The sequence below is a fragment of the Hemitrygon akajei genome, chromosome 27, assembly GCF_048418815.1.
Source record: "Hemitrygon akajei chromosome 27, sHemAka1.3, whole genome shotgun sequence".
Lineage (NCBI taxonomy): Eukaryota > Metazoa > Chordata > Chondrichthyes > Myliobatiformes > Dasyatidae > Hemitrygon > Hemitrygon akajei.
In genome coordinates this window covers 20,248,892-20,263,202 of record NC_133150.1, presented here as the reverse complement: position 1 = coordinate 20,263,202, position 14,311 = coordinate 20,248,892, and the positions used below count along the sequence as shown (strand labels likewise).

At 39.3% G+C, this 14,311-nt stretch overlaps 2 protein-coding genes across 2 annotated transcripts in view; both read right to left on the bottom strand.

Annotated features, from left to right (window-relative positions):
* The window catches only part of LOC140717167 (uncharacterized), a 32,477-nt gene extending 25,204 nt beyond the window's left edge, over positions 1-7,273 (bottom strand). The window contains exons 1-3 of the mRNA XM_073030457.1: positions 6,966-7,273; positions 2,924-3,142; positions 808-917 (exon numbers count right to left, since the gene is read on the bottom strand). Coding sequence (XP_072886558.1) covers positions 808-917; positions 2,924-3,142; positions 6,966-7,118 — 482 coding nt within the window. The 5' untranslated portion in view covers positions 7,119-7,273. The remainder of the gene's footprint in view (positions 1-807; positions 918-2,923; positions 3,143-6,965) is intronic.
* A 4,686-nt stretch (positions 7,274-11,959) lies between these two features.
* c27h6orf89 (chromosome 27 C6orf89 homolog) overlaps positions 11,960-14,311 on the bottom strand; it is a 32,663-nt gene continuing 30,311 nt past the window's right edge. The window contains exon 7 of the mRNA XM_073030454.1: positions 11,960-13,757. Within this exon, the coding sequence (XP_072886555.1) occupies positions 13,675-13,757 (83 nt within the window). The 3' untranslated portion in view covers positions 11,960-13,674. The remainder of the gene's footprint in view (positions 13,758-14,311) is intronic.

Here is a 14,311-nt window from a genome sequence, read left to right as displayed (position 1 = left end):
TAATCCTTCAGTCCTATTCCCCCTCTTATTTCTCTATACACTGGCAAGTTATTCTCCCTCACCTGCCCTTTGACAGTGGAACTCTTACTGCCACAAAGTGGTAAGTAACAGTAGCCACTTCACCTACCCTACCAACATATAAGCATAGAGCTTTACAGCATAGTACAGGCCCTTCAGCCTACAATGTTGTACCAATCTTTTAACCTACTCTTTAGATCAATCTCGCCCTTCCCTCCTGTATAGCCCTCCATTTTTCTATTATCTATGTGCCTAAGAGTTCCTTAAATGTCCTTAATGTAATTGCCTCTACCACCACCCCTAGCAGAGAATTCCATGCACCCACTATTCTCTGTGTAAAAAATAACTTACCCCTCTATACTCCCCCCATATCTGGTCAAAATTGTGCCCCCTCATGTTAGACATTTCTACCCTGGGAAGAAAAATCTCTGGCTATCCGCCAATGTATGCTTCTTATCGTCTTGTACACTTCTATCAAGTCACCTCTTATTTTCCTTTGCTCAAAAGCGAAAAGTCCTAGCTTGCTCAGCCTATCCTCATGAGACATGAAATCTTTGAGACATGGGAGGAAATCAGAGTACTAGGTAGAAATCCACAAGGTTATGGAGAGCAAAATACAAAATAGCACAGTGTGTATCAAACCTGAGACACAGCAGCACTAAACATGGTGCCACAGTCCTATTTTTAGTGTGAAAGTACCATTTTTTTTTACTATTCCTACCAAATACCATGTATCATAATTTAACATAGACTGGAGTCTGTAAATAATTTATTAATATTTATACTTACGGAGGGGAGTAGTTGCACACCAGAATAGACAAATTGTTGTCACTCAGACCTTGCAATACATCACAATAATGGCTGGCACAACCCACTTTATCACTATCTGCCCAGACAACCTGTGAACATGAAAAGTTACAAAGAACAGCATGTTTATTCATTTAAAGCATTTCCCCACCCCAAGTCAAATATTCTTAACTTTCTGACACCGCTAAAAAAGCAGAGTGAGAACGTCATCATGAATCAGTTCTCACCCATGCCAAGAATGCAACTTGTTCAAGCCTGAACAGCAAGTTTCTGGACAGCCGTGTCATATGTCTGGCAGTCATTGCGTCAAGAACAACACACAAAACGTTGGAGGAACTCAGCAGGTCAGGCAGCATCTATGCAGGGGAATGCAGAGTCACCATTTTGAGTCACAGCCTTTCACAGGACTGAAGGTTAGAGAAGAGTTCGGTTGTATAAAAAGCTGGAGCAGGAGGTGGTAGGTGACAAGCAGATCTGGGTGAGAGGATGAAAGGCGGGAGTGACAAAGGGCTGAAGATGATCCAGTGTGATAGGAAAGGAAGGCGCAGCATGGAGAGAGAGAAGAACCAGTGGAAGGAGTGTGTGGCTGATGTGCAGAAAAAGAAGGTGTAAGAGAAAAAAAGGTATGTAAGAACATAAGACCATGGACCATAAGAGCAGAATTAGGCCATTTGGCCCATCAAGTCTACTCTGCCATTCTGTCATGGCTGATTTATTTACCCCCCTCAAAGCTATTCTCCTGTCTTCTCTCCAAAACCCTTGACACCCCTACTAATCAAGAACCTATCAAACTCCGCTCTAAATATGCCTAATGACTTGGCCTCCAGAGCTCCCCATGGCAATGAATTCCATAGATTCACTACTGTATCCAGAGAGCCGTGCCTGTCACGTGACCTCACCTGGTCAGAGGTCACACCACCAACCAGTCAACATTTCGCCCCTCCCAACTAATCAATGCACACTTAACCATTGGCCACCTTAATTGGATTAACCCATCTAGCACCAAGCTGTTGGCCCCCGGTGAATCACCTGGGCTGGACCCTCCAGCCCCCTGACCTATAAATGGTGCTATGTGTGTTTGACTCGCTCTCTTTTGCCATCCTCGAGGGACCACCCTGCTTCACTCCAGGCTTAAGACTGCAGAACAGCACTGGAGACACGTAGTAACGTGTGCATTGAATAGGGTTGTGGGAGCGTTTATTGTTGTCCCTGTAGCAGAGAGCCGTGCCTGCCCATAGTCAAGGAGAGCAGGTATTGTAGTTACTTTTCCCTTGCTTGTATGTGTATCTATACTCCATCCCCACACCGTTTTCCCATGTATTGTACTGCAGACCCAACGATTCCCACGCTCATCTATTCTAAGCGCATTTGTGCAAATATTGTAGCCACTTGTGTTTTCCCAAGCTTTTTCTCCCCTTGTAAATAAACTCCTTATTACTAAAACTGTGTCCAGAGCTCTTGCCTTTGAGACCCAAAGAATCTTTCTCATTTCCATCACAACTACCCTCTGACTAAAGAAATTCCTCCTCATTTTGTTCCAAGGAACCTCATTCTATTCTAAGGCTGTGCCCTCTGATCCTGGATTCCCACGCTATAGGAAACATCCTTTCAACATCCATTCTTTCCAGGCCTTTCAGTATTCGATAGGTGCCAATGAGACACCCAACACCCCCTCACGGGGAGCAGAAGGAGAGCGAAAAGAGAAAAAGAACAGAAGAGTAGCCCTGACTTGACATTGGAGATGTATAATATAACCTATTACATTGAAGATGGATTCAAAGAAAATGCAAATCATTGGTATTGAACTTGCTGCATCATAAGGCACGGTTTTCCTTTGCAAGATCTGCTACATGACAAGAAACCAGTAACTGATGTTTTCTGATAAATCCTTCCCTTTGGAAACATTACAGGATGATCGTCCTCTGACTGATGAAACTCCTTGGACCTGAAATGTCATCTCTACTTCTCTTTCCCCAGATGCTGCCTGACCTGCTAAGTGTTCCTGCCATTCTCCATTTTTATTTAAGATTTTCAGCCATTTTCTGATTTTTGGTAATGTAAGCATAATGATTTTAAGAGTACAATTTTAATTTCATACCTGGGTGTAGTGTCCACACATTTTCTGTGGAGTGCATTCCATTGTATCATATGTATAGTCTGCAGCTTCCAAATACCATTTCTCAACAGCCGCTTTCAGATTAACTGTCTTAGTAGCTGCATATAAATTTTCACCAGTTTGTCCTCGGTTTTTATTGTGTCCCCAAATACATTCCTTTGCATGTGTTAAAGCAAGTTCTGCCAAATCATTGTCCCATTTCTAAAAACAAAATAAATGGAAGTATGGATCAGCAAACGTGTAGACTAGTTAACTCAAAATAAGGCCACAAATCAATTCTTGGCAAATAGAAACAAAGTCCACCCTGTGGAAAGGGAAACCAAATCAACATTTCATTCTCAGAGACTCTTCGTTAAATTGAAGACATGAGACAATAAAAAGGTAATTTTAAGCTGCAGAAAAGGTCACTGGAGGAATAGACAGGACCAAGAGAATATCTGTGATAGGGTGAGTTAAGGTCAAATGGATAACTTGGACAATTGGATGATGATTATGCTTCCTTGTCTGTGTTATGTAAATCTAATAGAGGGGCTGTGGAATCAGGTCAGGATTAGGAATGGAGAGGGAAAAGCTGATCCATAATAACAGGTAGATGACTAACAGCGTAAGTGACTAGTTCTGATACAAAAAGAAAGAAAGAGTGGGTTAATTAAAGATGGAGAATGCAGTGTTGTGTCTCAAAGGCCACAATGTGCTCAGAAGGAAAATGAGGCATCAATGTTCAAACATGCACTCAGCATCATTGTCACAATGCATAAGGCTACAAAGAGACGGATCAAAGTGAGAGTGGGATGGGGAATCAGAGTTCTAGGCAACTAAAAGCTTATGATCCCTCCCTTCAACCAAATGAATTTGCTCCATAAAGTGATAATTCGGTTAGCTTTTTGTTTCTCCATTGTAGAGGAGGATGCATTGTGACCACTGAATGCCGTACATTAGATTAGAGGTACATATCAACAGCTACTTCACAACTGCCTGAGTTTGTTAATGCTCCATTTAATCATGAGAGTTCAGTGTCATATCAGGTCTATCGCATCCAAACTAAATAATATCAGGATAGCTCAGGCATTATATAAAAAGAGATTGTTATCTGTCTTGGCTTGACATTTTGCCCTCATTCAGAGGAAAGAATGGTATCCAGGACAGGCACAGGTAAATGTTTGACTTGATTGTAGGTGATAAAAGTTGTTTTTTTTTAAATGCTGGAGCAGCACACAGGCAAGCCAACATGATTTGCTGACTATGTCCACATACAATATTCTGCTTTCTGTTTCTGAATTCCATTATTTGCTTTGCTTCCTGAACAACCTGAGCAAATGAACCGATGACCATTCCAACACAGATACAATGCTGCATCTACCTGATCATTTCGAGAACTGTCCAAGAGCTGCTCGCCAAAGGCAGGGGAGATTTCATCTGGCCAGTTGCCTATATGGCTGGTCATCATCATCATCATCAGCAAAGTGGTGGAAGGTGTCACTGCTCTATTGTATGAAACTTAACACCAACTGTTTTCTTGATTAGTCAGCTTTAAGTCTCATAACAGATTTGGTCCAGGCACAGACAAAATAAATGAAGGAGTCCATTGCTGGATGCAAGACTTGGACAATATTCAATCATTGAATGACAAATAGCAAATAACCTTTGGACCACACAGGCAAAGTGATTCACCTCCGAACTGACCAAAGACATTCTACCGATTTACCAGGCATATCAGGTATACAGCACCTGAAAACAGGAAACTGCAGTAACAAAAGAAGCCATTCTAATTGATTTGCAAGCCCGTTCACCACCTCAAATATTCTGTCTCTGTATGACTGACTTACTGTAGGTGCAGTGTTTACCAACTACAAAATACTCTGTAGTTTCTTGTCAAGGCTATTCCTGTAACACCACTCTCCCACATCCTCTACCATGAAGAAAGACATGAACAATAAGCACACAAGAATCCCTCTGTCAAACACCACTCTGATTTTGAAACATATTCCAGATGCTTCATCAATAATTGACTTAAACCATGGTACTCCCATTCAACCAATATAGTGAGTGGACCTTCTTCAGAAAAACTGCATTGAATCACCACCATCTAACCAAAGTCACCTAGGGCAAGCAATAATGCAAAATAATTGATTTTAATCAATTGTGGCCAACATTGGGCTAGAAGGGAAAATAAGAGATGATTAATCATCTTTACCTGTGATGGCAGACCTTGGAAAAACATAAGACAATCATATTTTGGGGAATTGGGCTTTGGCAGCATTTTGAGCACTTGAAGCCATGAAGGTGAAGCTTTAAAAAGTTCTACAGTGGGTATTTGGAGGTAGTGAGCGAGGAAATTCATCTGGGGTAGCTAGAGTCATGGTCTAGAGTATTTGGAAGTTTCTGACATCAGGAGTCACAGAGAGTGTGGACTAAGTGTAAAGTGGATATTATGGGCTTCTATAGTGCAACAATTTGCCAAAGTTGATTCTTTGTTGAAAAACTGATTCGTGGCACCTCTCAGGGTTATGGAAACAATGTTGTGATCTTTCAGGAAGGGTAATAAATGTAGAATGATAAACAAGTTACAGTCGCTGTCTTTAGATCTTTCAGCCACTAGCCCCACGTAATTGCTCAGAATGCTCAGATCAAGAAAACAGGTCAAACTGCAAAGCTCAGGTCTTCTTGCATTCTGTCTGAACTTTTCTTTATGAAAATAGTTGTCCAAGCACATTTTAAGCAAGGATGTCAAAGCATAAAATAGTAACTTAAGGGATATCATCAATGCCGTGGGAAAAAAAATACAATTTTCCTTTAAACATAATTTTGTACAGGAATTTTAACGACTGAGAAGATATTACAATTTTTGAAATTTTTATTGGACGAATCAGCAATAATTCTTGATGTCAACACAGGAAAATTGGCTGTTAATGTCTTCAACACATTTCACAATCAGAAAGCTCAGAAGATAAATATAATAAAAATAACTGAGGATTGCAAATTATTAAGACGATTTTTTCAAATGGTGGAATAAATAACTATGTTTATAACTGATTTCCAGGCATTTAATAACTCTGATTGGATCCGCCCGTTACCACATAATTTGACCGGGAACAGTCATAAACAGCCTGCTAGAGGAAGTTGGCGGGCTGAGCAGCATCTGGAGGGCGGGGAGGAACTGCCTCCAACAAGCAGACTGTTTGTTGCTCCAGATTCCAACATCTTCAGTCTCTAGTGTGTCCTGAGAACAGTTTTGTATTAATGTGATGTTAACGAACCAAACCGCATAGATGTAAAACCTGCGGGTTGTTTAATTCATTTCCATCTCTGATGGGTGCTTTAATGACAGAAATTGGTAACAGTCACAAGACGGGGTGGTGGACTCCATCACTTTTGATGAAGGCAAGCTGCAACGAAAACTCCCTGAAATGAAGCATAAACATTGGCTCTTTCTCCGCCGATGCTCTATCGCCTAACCTGCAGAACTTAACACCGAAACTTTTTGTTTGTAGCCCACTCACAAACTATTTCCTGTATACGTCCAATACAAAATAATCCCCCGATCTCCCAATATATGGTATATAATTTACATCAACATCCTTATTCCTTATTTCCACATGCAATGTCAGTTAACTCAGTTCAGAGAGACAGAGAGATGGCTGGGCTTATTCACGGTTCCGAAAGCAACTTGCTGTTTTCCCCAGAAGCTCACAGAAACAACAACAAAAAATTTGATGCATTTTGTAAGATGTCGCTATCTTGTAAACACTTGGAAACTTGTGTGTTCTATATGTCTGGTTCAAGTCGTGATGTGCTAAGTGATTACAGCCATTGCTTCGGTGAATCCAGCTTTGTTAGAGTGCCGCCGTGTAGTTTTATTGCAAATCAATTAGAATCCTGTTCTGCGACTATAAGAAATCCAAATTAATTCGTCTAGCAGATGTTTACAAAATTACTTCATGTTCAGTCTAATGTCAATATTGCTAACCGTGAGATAATAAAATGTTCACGCAAGCTGGTTTCCGTATAGAATGTAGTCTATTACCATTCTTAGCATGTAGGAAGCATCCATCACTTGTGAGCGGTACTTGTTGTGAGCACGGACCAGATCCTCCTTCTCTGCATCCGAAAAAGCGAGGGTCCGCTCGGGAAATATTAAGGAAAGAAGCAGCAACGCTTTCAGCCATCCATCTGCCATCGCTTATCCTGGGCTGGTGGCAACTCAAGAGCAGATAAAGCTAGTAGGCTTTGCGGGTGACGACCCAGTCAAAAGACCAGCGAGAACGAAGCACAATACTCATGTTTATAACGATGAAAACAATGACGCGCCCACTTTGATTTGCTCTCCTGTTTGGAAATAATACCGCAGTAATTCTTGGTTCCAAAAACAACTGACGCCTGATGGAACATGTGTTATTAAATGGACAGCACCCGAGGGAGATCTTGATGGTATGGGTGGAGGAAGCAGGCTGGACGATGCTCCAAGACATTAATGAATGGACGTATATTATGTACTTCCCTACGGTGTGCCCCAGGGCACAATGCCCCGAAGGTTCACTATCTTTTGAATCAGACAGCAAGATAACCCTTGGGTTTCATGCAATTAAGATAATTATAGGATGACTACGATCATTCTTCTTCTTAGGTAGTTTTTCCTTGCAGAGGATGATTTGAATCGACTTCCAGTTTTGCGGGTTTCTGGTGGAGGTATCACAAACACGAGAAAACCTGTGGATGCTGGGAATCCAAATCAAAGCTTGATTGGGAGACCGCTTCGCCGAGCACCTCTACGCTCCTTCCGCCCTCAAAAGCGGGATCTCCCGGTAACCACCCGTTTCAGTTCCATTGCGAATGTCAGTCATGGTCTCCTCTACTGCCGCGATGAGGCCACACCCTGGTTGGAGGAATTCCACCTTAACGTTCCTTCTGGGTAGCCCCCAGCCTGATGGTATGAACATCGATTTCTCGAGTTTCTGATGTCTTCCCCACCTTCAACCATTCCTCATTCCTTTTTCTCTTTCTCAGCTTACCTGCCCATCACCACCTCCCTCTGGTGCTCCTGCTCCTTCTTCCATGGTCGTCTATCCTCTCCTATCAGATACCCCCTCGTCCAGCCCTTTATCTCGTTCACCAATCAACTTCCCAGCTCTTTTCTTCAACCCTCCCAGTTTCACCTATTACCTACCACCTTGTATTTCTTCCTCCCCTCTTCCATCTTTTTACTCTGACTTCTCATCCTTCTTTCCAGTCCTGATGAAGAGTCTTGACCCGAAACGGCAACTGTACTTTTTACCATAGATGCTGCCTGGCCAGCTGAGTTCCTCTAGAACTGTTAATCTGGTGGAGGTGCTTTAGGATTTGTTGATTCAAAGCTCCTTTTTAGGTGTATTTGCAAAGCTCTTCAAGGTACACCAAGTCTTTGCTGCTTTGCTTTGATTGGGCACAGTGCAGGAGTTATCATGAACTATTGAGAATGTTGGTTTCGTTTTGAAGGAAGCTTTTGGAACAACCATGAGGTCTTCCTCATTCCTCCTGGCATTCTCTTGCAGTGATGGAGCTCAGAATAAAATGCATTTTCACAGAAGCCTGATATCAAAAACACAGCAAGAGCTGGCCTGAGTATTACTGGAGTCCCAATGCTACACACCTTGGCCTAGAAGAGGACGCTAATTACCACTTTGCCTTTTTTACAAGTAAATCCAGCAGATTTTCTAGACACGCTGGTAGTCACTCTCCGCTGTTCTGGGTTGCCTTAAGTATGGAGCACAAATCCCACGTGTCGGAGAACGCGGATCACTATAATTCACGAGGCCAAAATCTGTGCTAGTGCATGGGGGGTGGTGGATTTCACATCAATGCCTGCCTTTGCTGAAAGGTCGCTCATAAGTGCAACTTTAATCATGACAGGGCTCTTATAATAGCCCCTTATTGTTAGATACTCTTCTGCTCCAGGGAAGGTTCGTGGAGGTGCTTTGACTTATTTTTAGTGTAAAACCTGTTCTCTTGTGTGGTTAAGTAAACGAGTCCAAGGGATTTCCCATCTATCCTATAAATTACCTCCTTTAGAAAGGAAAGTTTAATGGAAGTAATGTGCAGGTTTGGGATGGGAAAGTTTGAGGGAAGTTTTAGGGCAGCGATACAGCCTTGTTTGGCCCTAGCTGATGTAATATTGAGGTACATTTCAGAGGGAAGTTCTTCATAATCCCTCTTGGTTGACAGATACCTTCTACTGGCCTGAGAATGGCCACTAATAAATGACTGAAGACCGTGAATGAAGGAAGAAGACCGACTGCTTGTTGTTTTCTCAGGGTCGTCACATGGCTATAGTACCTTTCAATGGATGAAAATAAACAAGCTGAGAATAGACAGAAACGGAGAGGTAATGATATAATTAGTTTTGACTGTCATCATAGTTGGCCTGGGTCAAAGGCTGTACTGTGCTGTACAGTTTGGGATGTTTGCCAACATTTAAATACATTCTACCTAAACAGAAATCAAGGAGTAAATTTAATTGGAAACGTCTTGCAAAGTGTTGACATGAACTGATGGACAAGGCTTCTTCCTGTAACTCCTATAATTTTTACATCTCCAATACAAAGAGAAAAGTCAGCTATGGTCTGAGTAGTCCATCAATTTCCAAATGTTCATGTCATGAAAGTGTTTTTCTTTTCCCTTTGCTGACACTCAGTAGTTTGGACGACGTTCCAAAAATCTGGAAACATTTGTATAGCGAGTTTTGGCATAACAGATATTGTCATTCCCCAAGATTCAATCCAAATTATGATTCAGTGACAAAGGAAATTGAAAACAAAATATCGGTTTCTATCTCCACCCTTGTGGACATTAATCCAAGGCACAGCTGCTAAAAAAAATTGAAACAAACCTTGGGAAAAAACTCTCCCTTTTATTGTAGTTTATTATTTATTTAGTTTTAAATAATTGTAGATTTTATTGGTTCTACAGCAAAGGAAGCCACTCAAATCATTCTGGACAAAGACAGAGAGAGAGCTATTTTGATTATTCTCACATTCCAACATGTCTCATAAGTTACCTTTCAAGCATTCAAAGTGTTACATTTAAAATGTACTGTAACTGGGGCAATAGTTGGGTGGAGAGGGTTGTACCTCTACCACTCTTTTAGGCATGCCCAAAGATTTTTCTTTGTCTGTACTCCCTTCTAATGTTCCTAACAATTAATTAATACTGCTCATTATTAAATTAATTCAATCCTCTCTATCTTTATTTCCAAGTCTCCACAAGCCAGTTGCTGTACTTCAAATCTGGCAACACTTTCATAAATCTCATCTGCACCATGTCTGGTGTTGTCCCAAACTACAGTATGGTAACCACAACAATACACAGGACTCCATTTTTCATCTCAATCATGCATTTTTGTTTTACAGCATTATATCTATCTTTACATTAAATATCTCAGGCAATACAAACAAAAACAGGATCTCATTTTTTCTATATGAACTCTTGATGGTGTGATTTCATGCTGGTAGATAATCATTGTGTGTATAAATATGAAGTAAGGTGCAGAATTATTTTGCAGTACTCCTCAGTGACTGTAATAAAATTAAAATGGGTTCCTCACGTCATACTGGCCAATGATTTACTTTAAAACATCTGCCTGATTATCATTTCAAATGTTGTAATCAGTGTAGCAATGACTTGCAAATTGTAATTGAAAATCTAAACTTCTGTAAGCTTTCTGGATAACTAAGAGTACCAAGGGGTTCTTCTTTAAGAATAAATTCCAGTTACAAGGGAATTCACAACTTGCGAATTGATTTATGTTAACTATGATCTTAGAATTAAAAGCAACATATGAAGAGCAGGCTATGATTAGACCTTCAGCTTGCATAAACATACAGCAGTATTTCAAATGCAACTAAGTAGAGAAGGCAATCAAAGCTTGAAAGAAAACCTATTGAAACTAAATACGATTCAAATTTCCTTTTTGAATTTAACTACAATCTCAAAAAAAAGGGAAGAAAATTAGTGAACAATTAGACAAAAGACTCCCACATGAGAGGAAAATAAGTGTTATGATGACTATATGCCATCTAATAGGGGTTCCTGTGGGAACAAAAGATCATCATGAATCAGTGTATGTTCAATAAATAGCAGATGGAGTTCAATCTGGAACAATGCAGTTGGGTTGAACTAGAAGGCAGAGTACAAGAGTAAAAGCAGGATTCTTGGCAGTGTGAAGGACAGAGGGATCTTGGGGTCCCAGACAGTAAATTCCTCAAAGTTGCCAAGCAAGTAGGGTGGCTAAGAAGACATATGATGTGTTTGCCTTCAATAGTTGGGAGAGAGAGTTCAAGAGCTGCAGGGTGATGTTGCAAATCTATAAAACTTAGACCATACTTGGGAGTATTGTGTTCAGCTCTGGTCACCTTATTATGGAAGGGTTGTGGAAGCTTTGGAGACGATGTAGAGGAGATTTACCAGGATAATGCCTGGATTAGAGAACATGTTTTATATGTGAAAAGACTGAGTGAGCTAGGAATTTTCATTAGAAGGATGAAAGACGACTTGATAGAGATAAATAAGATTATGAGAGGCTTACAGTGGACAGTTAGTACTTTTTTTATTTTAACCCCAGGGCAGTAATAGCCATTACCTGAGAATATCTTTTTAAGGTGAGTGGAGGAAAGTTTAGGGGAGATATCAGAGGTAGTTTTTATTTTAAACTACACACAAGAGTGGTAAGTGCTCAGAATGCACTGCAGAGGTGCTGACTGAAGATGATACATTAAGGACTATTAAATGACACATGGGTGAAAGAAAAATGGGCTATGTGTGAAGGAGGGCTTAGATTGGTTTATATAGGTCAGGGCCAAAGGGCCCATACTGTATTGTACTGTTAAATATTCAAAATGGCTACTCATTCTTAGTAATATTCAGCAAAGGTATGTAGTACAGTACATTGTAACAAAAGTTACTTACTTAAAAACAGTCATGAGTGATTGAAAACTTACCAGGTCACAACATGAGAGCAAAACACAGATAAGCTAGCAGTTCAGGCACTGGCGTTTACCATATGAAACAATAATTATAATGTTTAATAATTTGTCTGAATAAAACTGACCATTTCTTTTCGGAAAACAGTAACATCAGTGTAGTTGTCAGAAGACAATCAACAGGATTTCACACATGTGAGGTGTGCTGGAAAATAATCCAAGGCGGCAAAGATGTCAGGGTTTTTTGAACATTTACACCAATCATAAATCTGTTAAAAAGTCACAATGTAACAATCAAAAATATTTCTAAAATTTCAGCAATGAATAAAACAATGAACAAAATGTTACGTTTCCACAAATTTTGCTGCCCTTGTGCTTCCACTTAATTGTTTTGATTCATCTATAAGTACTGCAACACACCACTGCATTACAGTGGTATTGCCCACAGAAAACAGTATCACAATTGTCCATAATGCAAATCCTTGACAAAAATGGGCAAATTTTGTTGCTTGTTTTGTATTTTGCATTTCTTTAGTTATTTTCCCTCAAATTCTGGAAGGGCAAATTTCCATTACCTAATGAGCCGTAAAATGGGGTACACTGTAATTTTTTTCATTAAGAATTAATCATCACAAAAAAACTCCTTAAAATACCAGGTTGTGCATGAGTTTAATGCGGCTCATTAGAAAAATAGTGCCTCTTGCCTGGATTCTCACAATGCTCACGTTATTATTCAATTCATGCACGATCCAATTCTCTTGTGTTTAATGTTGCAATATACTAAAAACTGGAAGTGACTGAATGACTGTGTATAAATATAATGTATTACAAGAGTTCATCACGTTCAAGTTAATACTACAGATTGCAAAGTGATTACATCAAAGGGCTTTTATTCCCCCTTTTAAAGACCTACAACAAAAGTGAGGTCTGCAATAACACTTGAAACAAATTTTATTTTGAACATACTATTAAATTGCTTAAACATATTTGTGATTCAAATATTTAGCTTTTTCAAAAAAAAACCAAGGCAAATATTTCAATGATTTTAACATTATACATATACAAATATATAAAGTATGTACACAGAGGCCTCATTATTATTATTGCCAATTTTCTAAGTCACCAGATTTTATACAAATTCTATTTTGTAGAAGTCATAATTTTACATACAAATGTTTTGCTTGAAGCAAAGCAGTATGAATTGTACCATTATTTTCCTTTCTTAGAGAATATTTTGTCCCCTGTTCTCCAAAATTTAACATTGTCTTCTGCTCGTTCTATTTAATGACTAATAAACTTCTGTTTCTATTCTAAAGAAACAGTAATTTATTAATGACTTCTCCCTGAAAATATTAATAATTTATTCTGCATCATTAGTTAACTAAGATCACAATCAAAAAGTCAAAAGTAAAATGTTTTATTTCCTCGAGCTTTAATATATTTAGCATTTTATCAAATAAGTGTTTACACATAACCAAAGAGGAACTTAAGATGGTGAGAGACATCTGAAACTCAAAGTACACTGGACATTCCAAATGTCAATGACACAGATAATACTTGGGATTGGTGTGCACTGCAGTCAATTGATTTCAAAGTGATGGTCCAGGTGTAAAAATTGAAGAATAACTTTGGAACACAAATCCAAGCTCATCAAGCAGATCAGTCATGATTTTTTGAATTGGTGGTGCGACTCAAGGGGCTCACTCCTGCAGCCGATTTAAGACTTTAATAAAACAGCAATTTTGCACAGAAATGATGTAACATAGCCAAAAGCATCCCGAATCAGATGGATCCAACACAAATAATAAGAGTTTGCTCTCCAGATGGTGAAATGGTCATCTGCCAATAATTTGAATTGGCATAAACTGCAAAACAGTATTTTAAAATAGTCAAATAAATGCAGTTAATACAGAGTGTCATAAATAAACATCATACCTCTTTACCCCAACTACATGAAGTAGCTGAGCACGAATAAATTTGAGTATTGAAAAGGCAAGATGAACTTAAATGAGAAGAAGCACACGTGGCCAGTTAGCACTATAAATGTTCTACTGGATGACATGGCATGTTTCATGTAGTAGATTGTAATGTGATCAATTTTGTAGTTTGTACAGAATTAGCAAAGACTTAGGGAAAAAAATTAGGAGTACCATTTTGCAGACTTCTAATAAAAGAAATAAATTTTCTGTTTGATCACGAGCAATGTAGCATGGTCTGTTGTTTGGGATTGTAATAAAAGCATTCTGTAAAACAAGGATCAGTAAATGTGCCAATGCAACAGCAGATAATTTTGCTATCCATCTCAGGTTGCTTGCAATTGTGCATGCTTTTCTGATTCCAGAACAATGCAAACAAAAATGCTCTTTACTCTTTAAATTAAATAAATCCTCCATTCAATTAAAATAGATATTTTGTACCT